At 38.1% G+C, this 23,877-nt stretch overlaps 1 protein-coding gene across 8 annotated transcripts in view; it reads left to right on the forward strand.

Moving 5' to 3' along the window:
* rptor (regulatory associated protein of MTOR, complex 1) overlaps positions 1–23,877 on the forward strand; it is a 378,992-nt gene that overhangs the window by 278,247 nt on the left and 76,868 nt on the right. For 7 of the 8 annotated variants that reach the window (XM_056246142.1, XM_056246144.1, XM_056246143.1 and 4 more), the window contains 5 exons: positions 559–699; positions 2,141–2,261; positions 2,683–2,823; positions 7,160–7,315; positions 14,448–14,566. In XM_056246142.1, coding sequence (XP_056102117.1) covers positions 559–699; positions 2,141–2,261; positions 2,683–2,823; positions 7,160–7,315; positions 14,448–14,566 — 678 coding nt within the window. The remainder of the gene's footprint in view (positions 1–558; positions 700–2,140; positions 2,262–2,682; positions 2,824–7,159; positions 7,316–14,447; positions 14,567–23,877) is intronic. The other variant, XM_056246147.1, reaches the window with a different exon arrangement.

Below are 23,877 nucleotides of genomic sequence, written 5' to 3' on the forward strand. Positions count from 1 at the left end.
ATATTAGTCTAAAATAATTCTGTATTTTCAGCTTCAGAATCATGAGTATTTTTATTCTGGTGTCACTATTGTCCTGTGCGTTGAGTTACCAGCACCAAGTCCAAGCCTATTCATTTAAACACCCAATGCAATACCAAATTTAGCATTTTAATCACCAGTACATTTTCTGTTAACCTTTTATCATACAGTATCTCTTGGAATATCGCAATAATATCGTATTGGGAGTTCAGTATCGTGATATGTATCGAAACGTGACATGAGGGTATCGTTGCACCCCTAATATATGTAGTTTACCTTTACAGTGCCCTGCAAATTCAGATCCTTAACTAGGACCATTACTCTGCTATAATGCATTACAAACCTTACATAGATTTCTTGGTTTCTCTGTTTTTCTGTTATTTTCAGCCCAGGTCTACTCCTGTCCAAAATATGCATCTTTAAATATGCTCAAAAACAGAGTTCTACCTTGTTACTATAGAAGTACCACATTATAAGCACCATAACCCTAACCATGGCTGTTGTGTGGTTCATGAATGTTTTCTGTTGTCTCCTTGGCAGGTGCGGTGTGCAGCTGTGTTTGCGTTGGGTACGTTTGTGGGGAATTCTGCTGAGAGAACAGATCATTCTACCACCATTGATCATAATGTTGCCATGATGCTAGCACAACTCATTAATGATGGAAGTCCCATCGTGAGGAAGGCAAGTTTATTGGAATTTCATTACGGGCATTTTTCATCAGCATCAGATTCATTATCATTTTCTTAAAGGAATAGTTCACTTTGAAATAAATTTTTGGTATGTTTTAGCTTACCTCAAGGGCATCCAAGATGTAGGTGTCTTTGTTTCCGCAGTAGTTTCAATTTTGATATTTTTAGGTCAAACCGTTCTTGTCTGTCAGTAATGCAGGTCTATGGTCACTTCCTCAAAGAGCATGCACAGAGAAGTCCAAATTAAACATGATTTAATTACTCGTAAATGTAAGTACACATTGATGGCCTAAGACACGAAACGAGCGGTTTGTGTGAGAAAACGAACAGTATTTATATCGTTTTTACCTCTTGTAAACACAGCCACGTCCAAGTGATCTGAGGCCTTATTATTTTTTTTCACATTCTGCAATCTCAACTAATCAAATGTGTTTCTGTTTTAAGCCACATGTTCCTGTTATTAGTTGTTGTTTTTTGCCTGTTTTGTTGAAAGGGATAGTTCACCTAAAAATGAAAGCTTGTCTTCATTTACTCACCCTCATATTGTTCCAAACCCATAAGAATAACAATCATCTTCAAACAACAAAAATAAGATATGTTTGATGAAAGCTGAGACATTTCGTCCATTCATTTAATGTCCAGGCAACCAAAACTTTGATGCTTCAGAATGTTAAGACATTGTAAACGTGTAATCCATATGAATCAAGAGGTTTAATCCAAGTCTTCTGTAGAGACATAATCGCTTTATATAAAGTGATTTATTTTAGGCTTTTTATTTACATATAAACATTGCATACAAGCATACAGATTCCCTGTATTGACTGGATTAGCAGTGTTGATTTATGTTTACTTTTGTATTGCCGTAGTTAGTTTGAAATACTTTTGGAAAGCTAACTGTCCAACTACCTAACTAATGATTTTTACAATGTAAATTAATCAAAGCTGAACTTACTTTAACTGGACAATGACTTTCGTCTAGAGCTGCTGTACAGCCTAAACAAACTTTGTTGCATTAATTTCCTGTTATTACTGTAAAGCTGCTTTGGAACAATCTGTATTGTAAAAAGTGCTATATAAATAAAGGTGACTTGACTTGACTTTATTAGACATGTCCTGCTGTGTGATATGCTAAAATCTAAAACTCTTTTTAAAATAAATTTTTGGGTAATTATTTTATAATTATACACATGTCATATTAAGTGAACCGCTACTGCACTACCTTTCTATGAAGAGTTGGGGAGAGCAAAATTAAAATGATTAAAATTAGTCACCTGTAGTGACCCTTTTTGCTGTGATGCTTGCCTAACTGGCCCATGTTGATCTATATTGACTCTTGATTATCTATATTGGCTCATGCTGACCTATAGTGGCTTTTTCATGATGACCTGTTTACTTTCAGTAACTTTTGTTTACCTGTATTTTGTCATGTTTAGGAGCTGGTTGTTGCTCTTAGTCACCTAGTGGTGCAGTATGAGAGTAATTTCTGTACTGTGGCTCTGCAGTTCATGGAGGAAGAGAAAAACTATGCTGTGCCTTCACCTGCAAATTCCACAGGTAATTATTTTTAAACTGTTTTAGAGTTATTGGTTTTCCCAGTGATTTATAGAATGACATTTTCCTAATGGAATACTAACATACTACTTAATGTATACTGCTCAATATACTAAATATATGCCACATTTCAAATTAAGGGATACTACATTGTCACATTATAATGATGTTTAAGCCAAAGAGTAGATGTTAAAATGTGTGGTTGATATTGATACTTGTTCATTCAACACATTGGTATTAGAATTTCAAGTGTGCGTTTTGCCAAATATAATTGGTTGGGCAGATATTCCATACATACAGAAAATTTACATACTGTGCACATAATGTATAATTAGTAGTATGCTGTTCTAACCATAGTCATGGTCCATTGTTTATCTGTTATGTCCGGCTGCCACTGACCTTTGACTTTTTTTTGTTTTTGTAGAGACAGGGAACGTTACCCCGGGCAGGGACAGTCCCGCCATCCCTCGTTTACGATCAGTGAACTCCTACACAAACCTTAGAGCTGCCACCACCTCTCGAACCCTCAATAAGAGCCTTCAGAACCTCAACCTCAACGAGGAGGGTGAGTCAAACTCCACTCTATATCACTAAGCCTGAATACTCCTTATTCTCAGCTAGAAGTCAGCAGGTATAATGTTGAAAAGAAAATATTCTAATAAAAAAACATTGAAAAAATACAATATTGAAAAGTTTTATATTACATTCATAACATTTGGTTCAAAGTGATTGCTAAAAATCATGTTGCATTAAAGTGCCTAATTAAAAGTGTAATAAGCCTGGAAAGAGAGCTTAGTTCGGTAATTGCACACTATTTGATGCTATCTTCTCTGAGACGTGGAACTCGGACAAGAAAAGGATACTTTGAGCTTGGGTGCACACCTAAAAGGTCAAATGCACACATGATTATGTTAAAAATGCCTGTCTTAAGGCCTGTTCACACCAAGAACAAGAACTTTAAAGATAACTGAAATGATTACTATTTTAGCTTCCACACCAACACATGATATCTGCCACTTTAGATACTCGAGCTCTTTAAAGTCTGGTGTTTTCTGATTGGATATCTGTGGCAGGCAGTATGGGGCCCAGAGCCATGGGAACGGAGCGATTGCTAATGAGTGTCACCTGTGTGCCACACTGGTCTCGAGTCTCACGGAGGAGCTTCAGAAGGATAAAAGGAGACAAGAGAGGACCAGGCCTGGACTTTATGCCAGTGTTTGTTTTAATTTAAGTGGCAGTCGTCCATGAGGAGCTGCCGCTTTGCTTTCGTTTTGTTATTTGTTTATTTTGTGTATAAAAGTTAAGTTGAACGTATGCCGGTTCCCGCCTCCTTTGTGCTGCCCAATCTGCTCAGAACCGCAAACTTCTCAGCAGCGAGGGATGTCCGACAGCGTGTCCCTCCTTCCTCCCGGGTTTCAGCACCAATTTAACAAGGTTTAAAGGTGCTAAATTTAACTTTTCTTCTAAAATGAATCCTTTTTTTATTGCCTGTGTGTGAAGGGGTTGTAATCACACATTACAATGATCCACTTGTCGGGTTCTGCTATTACCTCTGAAGGCCAGTATTCCTATTTCTATGTGAGGTCTCCGGGTCGGATTTTCTGCGAAAGCCATCGGATGTGACGTGCATGCGCGCTCCTGAGCCTCTCTCCTTTTTATATACAGTCTATGCGACGGCACTGCAGCTAACGACATGGAGTCTGATAACACCAAAAAACTACCTTCCTCCAGCACAACACAGACTCCAACACAAACTCCACATAAATATAAAAAACAAAACAAAAATGTATCTGCTGAAGCTCGTCAGGCCAAACGTGAATCGGATCGACTTAGGACGAAAACACGGATCAACATCGGCAGAGTGTTTGAATTATGGAGAGACCTCCGCTATTTTTATTGTGATAAATTGCAAGTTTTCAGATATGCTGAAATAAATAATGGGTGACTGTAATGAAATGGCAAGGTAAACTACAACATACATGAGACATGAAATGAATACAAAAGTATAACAGGATAACAAAAAGTAGGTGCTTTAGGATGTAACTTTTATTTTATGTACTAGATCTACTGTCTAACGTCACTCATCCCACTACTATCATTTTGTTTATAATTTTCAGACACGTTCAGTACAGAAATGTTACTTCCTACGATCTTACTGTACACTGAAATTGTTCAGTCTAGTTCACTAACCGTTTTCGTTATCATATTATACATTCACCTATGTTGACATTGCTGATTGTGAAAGATACACGAATAGTTAGTGAAATGTAGCCTGACTTCGTCACACTCATATTCTAGTCAGAATGTGAGTCTGATACTGCTCCATAGGGCTTTGATTATGAGGCGTATCTTAACCGAACCAGGGGAAAAAAAACTCTGCACTCAATTGGATAGACCTACAACCAATCAGAGCAACGCAGTAGCCTAAGTGATTTTTTATGAGCTACGCAAATTGTCAACAGACCTCAACTGCACGCACGCTGGAAGAAGTAGTAAAATAATGAGTGTTGCTTCTTTTACTTGGTCCTCCATGAGTGCGACCAAAAGAGAAACCACAACGACCACAGGGTTTTCATTGCGTCCCATCTTCTTAGCGACCATCGGAGCCAGCTGATAAAATAAACTTTTGCCGAATCACGTTGGAAGGACAGCAAACACATCTTTCCGATCGACAAATGCCTTGATTGCAGTTCTCTGTTCGTCTTTTAAAATGAATGCGCTGTCGATTTCTTTTACAACAGACGCAATAGCGGAATTTATACATCTCAATTCTCCAGCTGCAGTCATCTTTGAGGGAAACCAGTTCAACCCAAGCACTCTTTGATAACGTGATGATTACTTAACTGCAGATCATCTGTCCACATCACCACATGTCGGCTAAATGCAGTCAATGTAACGCTATCATGGTACGAGCATGGATTAGTTCAACGTCAAGCTGATAAAAGTAGTCTATTATAACGATGCAGTGGGAGTTTACATGAGTTTCCAGCATGTTGTGTGATGCTTTCTCCGGTGTGTTGAAAGTCTCAGTGTGGCCGGCCGGTACCATGAGTGCTCGCTCTTGTGTTCGAGCACGCGCAAGAGCACGAGCGCTCTTGTAAAAATTGGTTGCAATCTGAAACATCACCGATAGAGGCCGCTAAAAAATACATATAGCACCTTTAAAGGCTCAAGGAAGGAGGAGGCGGGAACCGGGGAACGTTCAACGTAAGTTTTAATTACAAAATAAACAAATAACAAAACGAAAGAAAATTAAAACAAAACACCCACATAAAGTCCAGGCCTGCTCCTCTCTTGTCTTGCACTGTCATCACTCCTCCTTTTATTCTTCCGGAGCTCGCTCCGTTCCCATGTCTCTTGGACTCGCTCTGCTTGGGACAATATTGCTCCTCTGTCCTGTTATCGTTATAGTTGTGGTGTGGACTCTGATCATCTTTTTTATTTAGAACAATTTGTAGAACTATATCTTTATCGTCATTGGCGTGAATGGGCCTTTAGTGAGTATTAATGTAAATGTAGTCGATTATACCTTTATGATGAAAATTGTCTTAAATCATAATTAATTCAACATTTACTCACCCTCATGCTGGTCTAATTTCTTACTTGAATCCTTATTTCAGTTATCTTTATTCTATTGCCTGAATTTAGTTTGTTTACTTATTTATTCGTACTTTTCTTCAACACAAGGACTTTCTTTAAGACTTTTTACTTACATTAGTTAGCTTAGTAGTGGTATTGAAATTGGTATCAAGAATTCAAAGAAATTTCTCTGATTTTTAAAAATGTGATACTTTAAAAAGCTTATTTTCAGCCAAAAAGAACTACAGTACTGTGCAAAAGTCTTTGGAACACTAGTATTTACACACACACACACACACACAATGGTTTTAAGCCAGTTATGTATATTGTCTGCTGTAGTGTGTCAGTAGGAAATATCAGTTTACATTTCCAAACATTCATTTTGACATTATTTGTAGTAATCCAGTGAGATTTTTAAATTCACAAGGAGTCTGACAACAGCCGGTATGCTCCACACGGAGATCTGATCTCACCATCATCGAGTCCATCTGGGATTACATGAAGAAACAGAAAAAAACGGAGACAGACTAAATCAAGAAGAACTGTGTTAACGTCTCTAAGACGCTTGAAGAAACCTACCTGCAAAGCTACAGTACTGTGAAAAACTTTAGGCACTTGTGTAAAAATGCTGTAAAGTGAGCATGTTTTCAAAAATAATGTCATAAATAGATTTTATTTATCTGTTAACTTCTATTAACTAAATCAAATCAATATTTGGTGTGACCACCCTTTGTATTTAAAACAGCTGTTGTCCAGGTACACTTGCACAGTTTTTCAGGTAGCTTTGGAGGTACTGTAGGTTTCTTGAAGCGTCTTGGAGATGTTGCCGCAGTTCTTCTTGATTTAGTTTGTCTCAGTTTTTTCTGTTTATTCATGTAATCCCAGGGGGAGGGTGAGAGGGGGGAATACTAACATGCCTAAAGGCCCTTGCACACTGAGTCCGAAATTCGTGTCCGAAATTTTTGCACGTTACAAAATAAATACGACCTCACGTTATGTCAATCACGCTTACACACTGCCTCTGAAACTTTCGTCCGTCATAAAAAAAATCGTATCAGGTTCAATTTTCTGCATTTTTCGCATCTGTAGCAAGCAGTTTGAATGGTGTTTTGACAATTCAGAGCCACGAATCACGAATACGAAAAAACACATACGAAAATTTCGGACTCAGTGTGCAAGGGCCTTAAGATTTTTGCACAGTACTGAATATTGTGATATATATTGTTATTTTAAAATAAAAATACTCCTATTTTGATATAATATTATGGTCATATCGCTCATCTATATTCCCAACCATGCTTGTGTTTATACGTGTGTTCTAGGTGGTCCAGCAGCGTTCTCTCCAGGGAACCTGAGCACCAGTAGCAGTGCCAGCAGTACTCTGGGCAGCCCTGATAATGATGAATACCTACTCTCCTTTGAAACCATCGACAAGATGAGGAGAGTCAGCTCATACTCTTCCTTAAATTCTCTTATTGGTGAGATTCCCTGTTTCAGCAACAGCCATAGACTAGACCTTCATCGGATTCCTTTGAAAATGAATGTTGAGATGTGTACGAAATTAGTTCTACACACAAAATATTTATTTAAAATCTGACAAATGTCTTGAAGTAAAACATTGCACAATGCTTTAATGTCGGAATAATTCAATGGCTCGTGGTCAGTTATTGACCATCAGGGTGATACAAGACCTGATCCTGATCTCCCTTTCAGGATTTCTTTGTGATAAACCAGCTGGATGTACATTATCCCGCTTATTACGCAGCTACTTGCAACATAAGTAAATAACTGAAACAAAATATTAATTTGAGCTGAGATATTTTATTAGTATGCGAAACTTCCTTGAAGAAAAACAGTTCCTAGCAAGCATTTTGAGCAAAGATGAACGAACAAGTTCAAACGAGATTTGAGGGATTATGTTGTAGGAGAATTACCACATGAAGAGACCTGTATGCTCAATGAAGACCAGGAGAGAAGCTAGCTTATAATATTGAAACACTAATATTTACAGTCAAATGGATAATCCTGCAAGCACAATTAGATAAAACTTAGGCAATGTCGTTTCCCTTCAAGGCTGAGTTTTGTCAGGACTTCACTGGAACAGAACAGGAAAGCTACATCCACACAGGGCATAGAGCACTGACACCAACTTCTATACATGATTCCTAATTAGAAAGCAAAAATCTCAACGCAAAAGAAAAGGAACTAAGGAAAAGAAAGAAAAGTAAAATAAGTGAGACGAGAGTAGTTAGGTGGTTTGCATGACGATGTTTGGTCTTATGGTCTTAAGACCTCCGTCTTAACCCATTTTATCAGCCTTAAGCCGTAGTCTTAACCTAATGCTTTGTTCGTATCCTGAGTTTTTAAACTCAGATGTTTGTCCAACCCTTAGAGGAGTTCTTACCAATTATACATTGTCTTTAGTTTGGGACATAACTGTTTCCCCTCCTCTCACATAAATTACCTATTATCTTATTAGTCACATGGTCTCTTAATTTTCCTGCACTAGCAGGGTATGATTTAGACCTGAATTTTATAATGAGAGTACAATACGTTTTACATGAATTTGATTCATACCATAATAGAAAAATCATTCATGCTGATACCAAGCACTCCATAATTCCTATGAACTATTAAATAGTTATGAAAAAGGGCATAAATAATGAGTGATTACAACATGATAGTCAAATGTGTGGGTTACAGACATTATGTAGAATTACTGTATGCAATGCAATGACGTTTGATTATAAATCCGACTAGCATTGTTTTGGATTGATCTGATTCATTTTGATATGTAAAGGCAGTCTCTGATTTTAGAGAGGATTTCAGTCCTGCTGTTTAAGGGAGAGGTCAAACAGAGTTCTGACCAATAAGAATCAAGAATTTAAGAGAGCGATTTAATAATTGTGATTTTAAATATTCAACCACTTGATAACCCTAATAAATATATAAATATACCACAAACAGAACCTCCAAACAGAACTAACAAAGTAAATGTCAAATAAACAACATCATACTAGACTCAATTTAAAACCTGCTGGTTATTGTCAATATTCCAAGATATAAATTGTCCGTCCATATGAACATATCACACAATTTTTCAGTCATAATCAAATTATTGACAGAGCAAATGTTTAGACCCATTTTATTTGTCTGTAAGATAAGCTGGTTAGCCAATATGACACACCAGTTTTTATAAAACTTCTAATCTATGATTTATTAATCTCACTATAATCTTGACCTGATGGTTAATGGAAGATATGACAAAAACAGACTAACTGCAGTGAGAGGTTGCAAATGAATTGATGACTGAAATTAAATAATTTTTATGTAACTCTTACAGTTCTCACATGTACTGAACTAAACTGAATTGAGTCCTGTTCCACACAAGCTTGGTATTTTCCCCTTCTCTGAGAATTTAGAAGGAAGTCAATCTTTGTTAATTTATGGCCTCTGTGGATAAATGGTTAAATCTAAAAGAGAACAGAAAACTAAAAATCCCTCCGCAGCAGAATTTTGCTCATTTATTTTTGTTTATTTCAAACAAAAATTTACAGTTTATTTCAACATATACAGTAGATCCTCTAAATTGAAGTAATTTAGTCGCATCACTCGTAAAAGCTCTGTTCTCTCTCTCACTCTTTATTATATGACATTTATTTTTTGCTCTGGTCAGCCCCTTCAGATATTTCAAATTGCTACTTTTGTCATTGTGAGGCTGATTTAGGCTTTGTTCCAACATTCAAGCTGTTATTATATCTGATTCCATTATATTTCAATCCATTTCATTTGTTTGTCTCATTCAATCGTTACCTTTTTTATCTCACTATTGGTTTTTTTGTATTCAGCCACACATGCATCCTTTTTCATTTTCTTCACCCTTTCACTCCTCTGAGTTGCATCAGTGCAGTCCACACCAGCACCTTACAAAACCTCTTCATTTTATCTTTATCCTCTGACCTCCTGTCAACCCATCCTTTCCTTATATTCTCCTTTTCCTCTACTTAGTTTTTTTTTATATAATCTGTGATTACTGCATTTCAAGTATACAGTCCTTAATCAACCTCCAGGAGCGACTGTGCTTTGCATACATAAATCAGTAGCCAGGCAATGCAGAAACGAGTGTTAGCACAGCAGAGTCCAGGGTTCGAAGCACCTTCCAGTTACCATGGATACTTGGATTCAGGGTGTTTTTTATAGCAGGTGTTGTGCTTGAAGTGAAGTTCCAGAATATATCATAACAATGTATAAAAGGTAAAATAATTTAACTAGGAGTGTCATTCAGTAGATAGAAATCACAGTAGATAGAAAAAAATCTTTTCTGGACAAGATATGGAAATATCTATAGGTACTGTAATATAAATATTCTGCTCTAAAATGTTTCTTTGAATAGATGTTAATAGATATTCATCGGTTAGATATTGTTTTCTTAATGGAGACATTTAGCACCATGAACATTTTAAATGTATTCTCCTCTAGGATTAATTTCTGGCATCAAATTTCTACAAAATAATTTTTATAAAGAATAATAGCAATCATGAACGAATGGACAAGTCATGAAAAAGGATTTTTTTGCCAAAACCTGATGCAAATCTGATGCAACAATGCATTGACAATTGCAAGTCCACAATATTTATTATATATTTATAACATATTTTATTAGTCATCCTAAAAAAAAAATTTTTTCTGAGTAAATATTAATTTAATTGCAACTACTTTGATTAATTAATCAGTATATCATGTAGTTCGTTAGTGTAACATTGGCAGTCTGTTTTGATTTCTGTTCTTGTCGGTGTCTGGTTATCTGTTTGTTAGTTCAGTTTAGTCTACCTCCGCCCCTGCTGTTTGTTTCTATGGTTACATATTGATTAGTTAGTTCTGGTCAGGTGTGTCTCGTCTTATATTGTTAGCTCTCCGGTTTGTTTGTGTATTTAAGCCCTGTCTCTAGTTCAGTCGTTGTGAGTTCTTAACGTAGTATTATGTTGATTGTTCCGTTCCCGAGTCTTGTTCTTGAGTCTAAGTCTGTATTTTTTGAAGTTTTGGGTTTATTTAATATAAGACTGCTGCACATGGATCCTGCTTCCTCCTCTGCTTCAACCAACATGACAATTAGATTATGAAGTGATTATAAATGTTTACGGATCATTGGTCTGATATTTTAAGTTATAGATAGCTTATGGTCAGTATAACATGCTTGTTTTTTGTTTTGTTTTTGCTCATATACACATTTCTCCAGTGCTGATGCATGGAAAGTGAGCTACAGTACTAGTATGTTTAGCACTGGAATAATATCATAATATACTATGATATGCATAATCTGCTATGGTTAGGAACATGTTTTATCAGTGTTATAAACCTCTAACTTCATTATTGGGTCCATTTCTTAGTGTGTTTTGAAACTGTGTCAGTTTGTGACAGCACACCACTGCAGTCTCGCTGAATATTTCATGCCCCTCTGTAGAAAATGATGGCTCTGTTTACATCAGCAAATAAAAATAATGGAGTGTGCCAGAGCCCCGCCCCATCCCGTATTATACTCTCACTTTCTCCTGGTGACTATTTGATGGTTGTTGAATTCTCTTAGCTGCAATTTTTTTTAATTAATTTTGTTTTGATTTGTTGAAAATTACTACTAATTTCAGTAAAAATTGCTTAAGATCCGCATTTAGAGTGATGGTCAGAAGACAGTTTATTAGCTTTAAGATCATTGAACATCTGTTTTCCGTACCAGCTGTTATTGTGTTGGATAGAGAAAAGTGCAAGAAGAGAGAGTGAGGTGGAGGAGGTGTCCCTATAGACTGTGTTGAAGCGCTTTGGATTGTGCATGCGTTAGTATGGCAGACACACTGTGCATGCCAATGATGAGGGGCTCCACACTTACACAACACCACAGGGAAAGCAGAAAGTCTTTCTGCATCACAAATACGCTCATCTGCCTGATGGTCTCTTGACGTTCACACACACTTCTTCATGTGCTCCAGCACAGGTATACTCATCCGGCCGATAGGATAGTTTGCATACATGCACACATTACAGATGTGCCCTGTCTCATAATGAGGTGAGGATGGCACCTCTTATGTAATTTAAGGAATGTGTGTTTTGATCACCTGAGTGGTGCAGAGCAGGATGAACTAGTGACTGACACTAATGACATGCTGCAGGCGATGATAGAATGAAAATGCATGAGAATTGAGAGAAAAGGAAAAAAACACACAAAGTCTTATAATGTCATCTGCGGTTGCTGGTTCACTCTAGGGACAGGAGAGAAAATGTCAGATTGAAATCAACGTTTTCCCACAGCTGTTTCCTGCTTCTGAAATTACATAATTTCCAGACCAGGCGATAACATCAAGATAGTGGCAATGACAGCTTCTAATGAAAGATGGATGAGATCTGCTGATTACTTTTGTGTAAATCAATAATTCTCTTTTTATTGGTACAGGGAGGTGAAGTAATTAATGACCTTAACCTGTTAAGCTTCAAGCCCATTTTTGAAAAATCCCCAGATATGGCATTCCCAAACTGAAACAGATACAGTTCATGAACCCTTTGTACTAAAAGCACAAGTAAGATCTCATTTGAAAGCTGACACCTGGAAGTTTATTGTAAATGTAGAATTAATTATTATCATAATGAAAAAAAATAGTTATAAATAGCTTCAAAGTTTTGTAAAGTTATTATACATTTATTTTTATGAAACATCTTCATGAAAATAAAATTGAAGTTGGCATTGTAGCAATCTAGAAATGCACTGCAGCTAAAGCCACATGTCTAACCATGTTATATTTAAAATCTGAAGATGATAAGTCTAAAACTCTGTATTTAGTTCAATGTTTTTCAAGATCATGTCATATGACTTTATTTTGATTAGACTGGTGTTTATTGTTTTCTTATAAGCATCTATTCAGTCTATTGCCTCTATTGTTTTGTGATGCAAAAACGAGCCCCATTCAGTCTCAGTCTCCCCTGCACATATTCACACCTCTCCAGCCAGTTTATTGCTCTAAATATGCTTTTCTTTTGTCTGCATTATAATCACTAACGACTAGCAATTCACACTGTTTCAATCCCTCATTTATTTTATAAAAGTTCTCACTTCACAGTGAAACTGTATCAAATGCCCTTTTTGAAAAACGAAACATTTCAGTAAGCATTCTTATTTAGAAAAAAATCATAAAAATTACACCGAAGTAAGGTAGCAGGTGCTCAGTACTAGCTAGCATGTTAGCTTAGCACACCATCAATACACGACAATTTATGAGAATAAAACTATGTTTGTTCTCCAAACTTACTTTATAGCGCAAGTCGAGTGTTTTAAATAACTTTCTGTAATCTGATTTGGCTTCAGATAAAAAAATCAGATAGAAAATATATTATTTTATTGTATTCTGCACAATTTGAAAGTCTATCTCGATTAGCATTACATTATACATATAATCAATTATTATGAAAATACCTGACATGACTCGAAGAACACAGGTAAATCAAATATCATTGCAATCATGTTTATTGTCTTCAAAACATCTTTATATGCACTTTACAGCGATCTCGGATAGCTTTGTTGTGGCAGGACTTCCTGAATGTCACATGATTATGGCTCTTCTTCATGTGATCAATATATGGACTTCTGTGCAAACAGCGCCCTCACTTTCAGGATGAATTGATAACACAGTACAGAGTATACAGCGCTCAAAATGATTACATCGACGCATTTGGGTATAAATTCAATAAATATTATTCCTGTCTATAGAAGTCTGATGTAAAGCTATGAGAATCTATCAATATTTCTCCAAATCTGCACATGTTTGAGCTAAAAGCCCTGAGGGACGTTGTTTTGTCAAGCGCTGTCATGACGATTGCACGGGAGTTTTTTTCTGAATGAGAGCAGCTGACGCTCATAATTCATATTAAAGGTAACGACTCATTTTTTAATTTCATAACTCCTGACACAAATTAAGACATAACTGTCACTATAAGTTTCTCAGAATACAATAGTGGTCAAATACTGAATCTTGAGTCTTATATCTTTTTAATGATGTATAGTTTGTCAAGGTATAACATTAAATCTGATAGTATATTTGAACTAAATAAAAAAAAAAACGCTTCAGTGCGCCGACGCTCTGGAGACGGTTAAGAGGTTAATGACTGTACAGGATATTCAGTTTTATCTGTTTCTTTTTCTTGAATGTATTAACAAAACCATAAACAACTTTAACTGTCCTGTATAAACTGGTGTGAGTGAATAATAGAGAATGTCTTCAGTGTTTGTTTATCCTCTGCAAAATTTGGATTGGAATTGCTGTAATAGTGCCATAATATTGCTGATTTATGATTCCATGTAAGTCATAATACCCTGGCATTCTTGTATCATAGTATATTGATATGTTAATCGTTCAGTACCATGAATTCAAAATACCACTGTATTTTCATCCAATAGCATCACTGTACCATGCTGCAGCAGCAGTACTTTTTTGTAAGGAATATCCCAGGGAATATCTGAGCTTCAGTTTAACTCTACTGAGTTGTTTCTACACAAATTCTCATTAAATGAACCAATTAAATAATTTCCTTAATTTAAAATGAAACTAACAAAATGTTTTCTCTTTTCAGGAGTGTCTTTTAACAGTGTATATACTCAGATTTGGAGGGTGTTACTGCATCTAGCAGCTGATCCATTTCCAGACGTCTCTGATCTAGCCATGAAGGTTCTCAACAGCATCGCATACAAGGTACAGACAGTCCTGGGATCCTCATTACACCTGCCCCATTTTACTGTGCTTACCAGGGCTTGAGATGAACACATGCCAAATGTGGGTGGATTTCAGCAGTGCCATGTAACGCTTTCACTCCTACTAGCCACTTTGGCTGGGTTGAATTTTATAGGCTATGTAATATATACATTTTCAATTGTAGTCTTATCTAAAATAACTAACTAAGTGCAATGTAGTGTTGTCAAAAATATATTTTTTTCAATATATATCGATACTGAAATATCTGAAACTCTTCCAATACTAATTTTCCTAAGAAAAGACACAATACCAACTGTGCTTTCTCACTCTTTCTACTCTCTGACAGTGAGTTGACACACAAACCGCCTCCCCTCACTCGTTTAATTTGCTCAGGATGAATATTGTTGGTGTTACAGGGCTTGAATTTCGCCTCGACATTGCGTTCTAATCCTCCCCTTCCTCGAATACTGAATCCTGATTGCATTGTGCCAGTAAAAATTACTGGCCAATGGCGATTGAGCGTGCGAGCTAGGAGCGGAGCCATCCGCTATATAGCTCAGCGCTCATTGCCATTGCCTCTGAATATTTTTCATTCATGAAGCAAGTCTTGCAACCATTGTATACTTTTCGCCTTTGACTACGTTTTTAAGAGGATGCCGCTTTCCCTTGCTGCTCTCCTTCCACCATCTGGCAGAAACACAATGTCCATCAAGGAGGGTTGAACGCTTGAGGATTCTTACGGAGCCTGTTAAGAACCTGGACCTTGACTAGGCACCTCTGGAACAGCCAGCGAGGAACATGATGATGGATCATGATGTGGTGTCTGCAGCAGGACCACTGCCCCTCATAGACTCACTCCATTTTTCCCAGAATTACACGATGAGATCTCACATCAGGCTGCGTGATCGCATCTCCTTACTTCTGTCGACGGGGCCAACTGCTTGGGTTACACAAAACCGCTGTCCGTCAAGGAAGCTGTTGCAGCCCACCTGTGACCGACTCCTCGTGGGTGTGAGTCGTCACTATCATTGCCCTCGAAGCCATACCACGCTACACATTGGTAAGAAGGCGTACATGGCAGCTGGGCAGGAAGCATCCTCCATTTACACTATGGTTGTGCTTCAGGTCTTTCAGGCGAAGATGCTGCAGGCCTTGGATGACCGATGTCCGGATCCCGAGTTGTTCAGGAAACTGCGCTCGGCCACAGACCTGACCCTCATAAGGCTGACCAAACCAGAGATGAGGGCCTCTGAGAAAAAGGGCTGCAGCTCCTCCAGCACGTTCAACATCCCTTGCTGGTTGAAGGCGACAGTGGCCTGTGAGGCATAATCCCTGTGCGTTTTCTCGTTCCCAGCACGAGTGTTTCCCAGGTGCACTGTGGCGGTCTAGCTCGTGCAGGGACTGTCAATGTCTCCCCTTAAAAGAGAGCTACGCCCTGTTTCCAGGCAGCGAGCCGCTTGAGATACTTCACGAGGTGCGTGCACTTCCAGTGGTGTCAGAATGGGTAGGGGACACAATCACAAACGGTTATACACTTCAGTTTGCATGCAGACCACCCCACCAGCGGATTTCTTACAGCAGTGTGTCTAGTTCAGGGGTAGGCAAGTTCGGTCCTAGAGAGACGCTGTCCTGCAGAGTTTGGCTCCAACACTGAAAAAAACCTCTCCTGCCTATAGCTTTAGTAATCCTGAAGACATTGATTAGCTTGTTCAGGTGTGTTTGATTAGGGTTGGAACTAAATTCTGCAGGACAGCGGCTCTCTAGGACCGAACTTGCCTACCCCTGGTCTAGTTGGTCGCAAGACTGTTTTGAGTGGGTTACAGTTTAAGTAAAGAGTGCCTGAGAAAAATGTGTTGCCTGATTCAATTTCTGCAGTCAGATGAGATGTTGTCAGGATATATGTCGGTGTCATTATTATAACGTTATTTTTTTAACTTATTATGAAATAAAAAGTCTCTCACCTCAGAAAAACAAACTTTCATGTCCTTTCAGTCGTTGTACTGATGCCCGTGACACTCTTCAATTACGCGCACAAATGTGGGAGAGCGCACTTTATATCACTTCATTATAAATAAAGCGCAAAAGAAATTACGAGCATGCAACGTCGTAGTTATGTTATCAAGTAGCAAGTAATGAAATGACCAAAAAGTACCAATAAATTACCAATAAGTAACTGGTTCGTCGTGTGTTAGCTGGAAAGGATTTCAGGTATATTGTTCATTCTATTCATCAGGATTAGTTTCCATATGTTGGAAATGGGAATTTTCAATGCTTTAGCTATTTTCTTATAGCCACTTTCTATTTTGTGAAGCTCAACAATCTTTTGCTGCACATCAGAACTATATTCTTTGGTTTTACTCATTGTGATGAATGATCAAGGGAATTTGGCCTTTGTGTATCCTCATATTTATACTCCTGTGAAACAAGAAGGTCATAGCTACAATTTCATATTCCTAGTCACCCTCGTGTGCTAAAAAATGTAAATATTAATGAGAATATACTGCTGACACGACGATGTATGAGCATTTTGCGACGGCAGGCCGGCTTGCGGCACTTGGACAAGTGGAAAGTCAAAGGGGCACATAAACTGCCTAGAGCTGACGGCAGTATCTTTAGCTTTGCAGCACTTCCTTCTGTTCGTGAAGCTCTTGTTTTAACAGACAACAGTGTTTTTTTTCTTTGTATATATATATCAATCACCAAATGGGTATTCGATCCCACCCGCTTCAAAGGCAGGCGGAACGTTTCCTCTTGTGGGCGGACAGGAACCTCCTATCGATACAAGCAGTCCATGTCCCCGGCCGTCTGAATTTTGGCCCAGATGTGCTGTCCAGGGATGGCACAGTTCACGGAGAATGGAGGCTGCATCCTCAGACGGTCCAGATAATTTAGAGCCTGTTTGGGGAAACAGAGGACGAATTGTTCGCCTTGGAGTAGAATTCGCATTACCCGTTGTTCTTTTCACTGATGAGTGCTCCTCTAGAAGGGGATGCGTTATCAAGCCGCTGACACAAAACAGTCAAAATCCACTGGTGCTGCACAAGATCAGGGAGGAATAGGAGACTGCTACTGGCCACGCCGAACTGGCCAAACCAGCCATGGTTTCCAGAGCAAGTGGAACTTCTTGTGGCTCCCCTGTTGCCAGTTCCGTTACAGAGGGACCTGCTGTCTCAAGCATTGGGTACTGACACCCCAGGCCAGAGCAATGGAACCTGCATGGCTGGCAGGTCAGTGAGACGGGCGGACGTTGAATGTAGACGTTGACCGATTCATCGGTTTTGCCGATATATCGGTACCGATAGTTGATTGGTGGAAGTTGAACTATTGTTATCGGCAAAAATCCACACCGATAGTTTTTTCCGGGTTGTGTCTGTTGCTGGAGCGGCTGAGAAGTGTGCTCGGTCATTACACAGCACGAGAGTGCTGAGAAGAGACTGCTGGCATTATACAGAGCGAGAGCGGCCTCTAGAGGACAAATAACAAACTATCACTGGCTGAGTTGTTTACGTTTACACGTGAGGCAGCACAGAGAGCGCTGACACTTCAGATGCGCGTTTAAAACACAGACAACGAAACGGTATGAATACAGAACACTAAAGTACATATTGCCATATCATTATAAAGTAATTAATTTATTGACTAGATGCTACATTAGCAGAGAAATAACAGCAGTATGTGTGCTGTCGAGTCTGAGAGGAATAACATTAGTAACGGCTACCTCAAGAGATTAAAGCAATGTGACAAAAACACATGCAGACATGACCCAAATGTTTTATGTCGCATTTGTTACCATCTATTTCCATTAATTTATATCCGGCCAGTCACTTTTATGCATTCATTAGCCGGCGAAGTTGCATATTTAAAGCTAGTGACGTGATTGCTTTCTCAACATTGATATGTTCATGCAGCCGACAGAAACAAACAAATCAGAAACTTTTTCAGAATTTTTTTATCACTTCAATATATATTGTTATTTTGATTAGATAATCATCAAGTGTTCTAAAAGAGAAGCAAATAAAGTGAGAGACTATACATGTAATATAGGTCTACATTTATGTAATTTTAATGCTATGGCCTTTGCAGTTATTTAAATATGGCCATCTTTTAACATGACTGACTCTTTGGATTTACATGAAATGATAACACTTTACAATAAGATTCCATTTTTAGCATTAACTAAGGTTAATGTGTTGTAGAAGTATTATTCACTGTTTCTTAATTTCAACATTTAGTAATACATTTTAAATTGAGTTTTAATGTTAATTTGGTTTGTTATTACCTTAGTTAATGTACTATAAACTAACATGAACGATCAAGATACAATTGTATTGCTCAAATAATAATGCATGCAGTAAAACTGTATATTGTATATTGCATAATGCATAGTTCATGAAAGCTATATTACATCCTTGTTAACAAATGGGACTTGCAAAGTGTTACCTATGAAATTTACAAATGTTTATAGGTTATAGCTAAAAAAAAAAAAATTGACCTGTAATATTTTAATGTTTAAATTATTTTCTGTAGAGTTCGTTCTGTAGAAGTTCTCATTTTAATATATTCATTTTTAATATATTTATTTAATTTAGCACATTTCAGTTCAGCACTGTTTTACTTGGAGTGTTATGTTTGTTTTTAATCCAGTATCCATTTGAAAAAATATCGGTTGAATAATTGGTTATCATCATGCATGGTCAAACCTAAATATCGGTATCGGTAAAATCCACTATCGGTCGACCTCTAGTTGAATGTGCCACAAAGGCTCTTGGATTCGATTGCTGAAGCAAGAGCTCCGTCGACTAGATGCCTTTACACTCTGAAATGGAAAGTCTTTTTGCCCTGGGGAGTGAAGTGAGAAAATGAGGACCCATACAGGACTGTTTGGATAACGGGCACACACCATCCACTCTAAAGGTGTATGTGGCTGCCATTTCAGTTTTTCATTCGGCAATTGATTATTGCTCAGTAGGGAAGCACAATTTAGTAGCAGGGTTCCTGAGAGGAGCTAGACTGCTGCATCTTCCTCATCCTAACCTGGTACCCATCTGGGATTTGTCTCTGGTGCTTAGCGCACTTTCCGAGCCACCATTCAAACCTCTGCATGCAACGGTGCTGAAAGTGCTCTCATTTAAGACTGCACTTTTACTCGCTCTGGCGTGTGTGAATAGAGTAGGTGATTTATAAGCTCTGTCTATAGACACTGCTGGTTTGGAGTTTGGTAAATATGACTATATGGTCAGACTGACACCCAGACGTGGATATGTGTCCAAAGTTCTGTCTACATCATTTAGAGCACAAGTTATAACGCTGCAAGTGTTTGCTCCTCAGGAGGCTGCATCCTTTATGCCCCATTCATGCTTTGCATGCTTATGTGGACAGATGTAGCGATTTTAGGCTGACAGAGCAGCTGTTTGTCTTTTTCCGAATTTGCAGTTAAGGTCTGCCGCTTTCACAACAGGGCTTGTCTCACTGGATTGTAGAAGCTAAAACGTTAGCGTATGCTTCTAAAAATGAGACTTGTTCCATTGTAGTCCATGCTCACTCTACTAGGAGTATGGCTTATTCATGGGCCTGGAATAAAGGGATGTCTATTCAGGACATTTGTTTGGCGCAGGTTGGTCTTCTCAGAACACCTTTGCTAGATTTTACAACCTTCAGATTCCCTCTTTTGCACCGCATGTTTTGGTTGTGCAGAGGGATGTAAGCTGATTTGCTATTGGTTGTTTTCACAGCTTCCCACGGCCTTCCCTGTGAACTGTGTGGTTTCAACTAGGTCCGGTACCAAGCTCTGATCTGATACACCGGTTTGGTCACTTTGATTGGAGTATTTTAATCCTTGCCTTAGCTAAGTGCTCAAGTTATTCTCGGCCTTGGCATGTGCCTGTGTGTCGACTTATGCTTTAGTGACAGAAGTCACTTGTTTATTTTATCAGTTTGTTACGTTATGAGTTTATTACCCTTGAGTCAGCTCCTCGCCCTGTTATAGGCTTGTTATTCTTATCTACGGCACTGTTAAAAATAACCAAAGGTTGACAAAAGTGCTTTACATAAAAATTCAAAAATAAAAACTCATATTGACCGATAAAACAAAAACATATAAAACACAAAATTTAACTATGCTACCAACATTAAGTGAGGTTTCAGCAAATTCTTAAACATCTACAAAGATTTGGCAGACCTGATGGATAACGGCAGCTCATTCCACAGTCTCGGCCCTATTACCCCAACATTTTGTAGCCAACCAATTGTAGTCGTAATAGAATAGTAGTAGAAATACAGGTTGAATGGCAGTAGGAGACTTAAAAGTGATAGGCATATGATCAGAGAAATTAGTCTCTCAAACATTTACATCGTCAATTTGCAGATTTTGAGTTAAGATCAGATCTAACATGTGGCCTAGTTTGTGGGTAGGTCTATTTAACCCATTGTAGCAAATCAAATTATTCAATTAAATTAAAAAAAATCACTTGAAAAAACGTGTCATTTCCACAACAAATATGAGCATTAAAATTACCCAAGAGTAAAAAGCGGTCATATTTTGTAGACATTTCACTCAAGAGATCAGAGAATTCAAGAACAAAACTGAACAAAAACTCGGAGGCCAATGCACTAAAGCGACCGTAACAGGGTTTGTAGCTGCGATTTGAAACCGTTGTAGTTTGAAACTCTGCAGTGGTTCAGCCGAGAGTAACTGACATTTGAAAGGCTTTTTTTTTTGTATATAGTTATTAGTCCTCCCCCACAACCCAACGGGCAAGGAGAGTTGATGCATACATAGACAACGGCCAGAGGCAGTGAAGAAATCAGGCATGTCGACTTACGAATAGATGTCAGCAGCGTCTTTAATTTAACAGCGATGCCACCACAACATTATCTTTTCCAGTATAATTAGTTTCTTTGTTCTTTCTTTATCACTGTATGTACTTTTGTTTTTACTTAGGCTAGTAATAGTTTTATGTGATATTGGAAATGTTGACAAGAAATAACTATATCATGATATATATCCTTATCGTGAAATAAAATGACTATGATTATAAACTATATAACTATATAATGACTATAAAATGATATAAGATTTTGATCACATCGCCCATGGTATGGTATGTATCAAAGTTCCATTTTTACCACAGTACTTTTTTGTAAGAATTCAGAAGACTTATATACATTAAGTCCACAAATTCACAGGCCTACATACTACATCTGAGCCTTAGACACCGGCTACTGTTAAACTTTCCACATTCAGCCCATTGTTATTGAGCAAATGCGATTAAAAAGTAACTGCTCTCAGTGGCCTAGTAATGTGAGCAGCAGCTCTGAGAGTCAGCCGTAATTTAAGAAGGCAATAACCACCGCTGACATCTGTCTCTCAATATCAAGCTGTGTCAGTCCCCAGCTGAGGCTCCTCATCAATGGCCTATGGATCCCTACCCACATGTTGCACAGCATTAGCACATAATACTCCACTAATGAATTAGCCTGAGCTGAAAGAGCACTACACTATTCAACTCACCAACTCACCAGTGTATCAGATAAAACTACTGACCAGGGGCGTCACTAGGCCCTTTTTAGGGGGGCTTCAGCCCCCCTAAACTTCTGCCTAGCCCCCCTAAAAATGTGAGATTAATGTAGGCTACACAAATTCGTGTTCGCTTCAGTCTTGTTATAATCAGATTCAGCGCGTTCTTCATCTTCAATCCACAGCGGCGCCGAGCAGAGAGCACGTCAGAAACAGAGGACAGGGTGTGTGTGTGTGTGTGTGTGTGTGTGTGTTCATGTGTGTTCATCTGAGCCTCATTGGTCTGTCACTGCTCGTTAATGTCAGAATATTTGAGATGACCAATCAAATCAAAGTAGGCGGGCTTTATGTTCACAGATGCTGCTGCGCGCGAATTTTAACAGTGCGACTCGACGCGTACGGTCAAGTGCGAGATAAGATGTAAGTAGCTAAACTTAACATTTCATATTTTACTTTTTTTAGGTCATAAATGTTAAACGAATGACAAAAAATAATCAGGCAAACTAATATAGTTTTGTCTAATTTCGCCATTTTGAACTGAAAATAGGCTGTAACGTGACTCATGTAATGTAATAATTAGTTTACAAGAAACATTAACAAAGCCGTTTTCATCATGTTAGGCACAAGATTAATAATGAATGTGTACATATTGAGGATATAATACAAATTGTAGCCTTTAGTAAATTAAAAAAGCTCAGCTTTAGGAGGGGAAGAGAAAGGGACGAAGAGACTGAGAAAAAAAGAAAGAGTGATGGAGATGAGAAGAGAGCAGGTATTGACAAATAATCTGCCCACTGACATGGTTTTAAAGCTATTTCTTATCCTTTTTTTGGTCTTCAAACGTCTTGAAATGCACATATCAGAGAAATAAAAAATTTGAACCCCCTACCAACCTCAAATTTAGGACCTCTGTGATTATAAAGCCCTGTCTACGGCCCTGTATTAGGCATAAGATCAATAATAAATGTGTAGCCTACATATTGTGAATGCATTTAATAAACGTAATTACCTTTAGTAGCTTTCAGTAAATAAACGCGTCTGAGAAAATGATTCATAGGCAAAATCAACCTATCAATTGACCCTATGTTTACTTTCTTCACTGACAGACAAAAATGAAAAGCCTATATCAGTCAAAGCTCAGCTTTAGGAGGGGAAGAGACAGGGCAAGATAAAAACAAAGAGAAAAAGAGTGTGATGCTGATGAGGAGAGAAAAATAATCAGCTGCCCACTATCCAAGTTTTTTGGCCTTCAGAACATCTTAAAATGCACATATGTAGATCAGAGAAATCAAAATTTTCTCGGGGAGACCCCAAACCCCCTTATTTGCCCTACCTCACATTAGGGACCACAGTTATTATAAAACCGTGCCTTTGCATCGTAATGAAAATGGTTAATAGTGATCTTTAGATCCTAAACTAAAGTGTTACATTTTTTTATTTAAAAAAAAAAAATCATATTGGGGGCTTAGCCCCCCTAAAATGAAAATCCTAGTGACGCCCCTGCTACTGACACTACTAACTTTACTACATTGTAGCTTCTGGACCAATCATACACACAATTATTTAGGGATCCACCGATACCACTTTTTTTCAGAACAAGTACTTACATTTCGGGTACTTGCCGATAACAAGTACTAATATGAGTACTTAATAATACCATCAGGGCCGTAGCTAGAGGATTCGGGGCCCCCTGAAAAAATATTGATGTGGGCCCCCACCACCAATATCATATACTGTACAATAGATGAGCATGGAGGCCCACATATAACAGAAGATGGCGATGTTGTTGTAATAC

This window comes from Rhinichthys klamathensis, unplaced genomic scaffold (assembly GCF_029890125.1).
Source record: "Rhinichthys klamathensis goyatoka isolate OS25496 unplaced genomic scaffold, OSU_Roscu_1.1 h1tg000036l_1, whole genome shotgun sequence".
Classification (NCBI taxonomy): domain Eukaryota; kingdom Metazoa; phylum Chordata; class Actinopteri; order Cypriniformes; family Leuciscidae; genus Rhinichthys; species Rhinichthys klamathensis.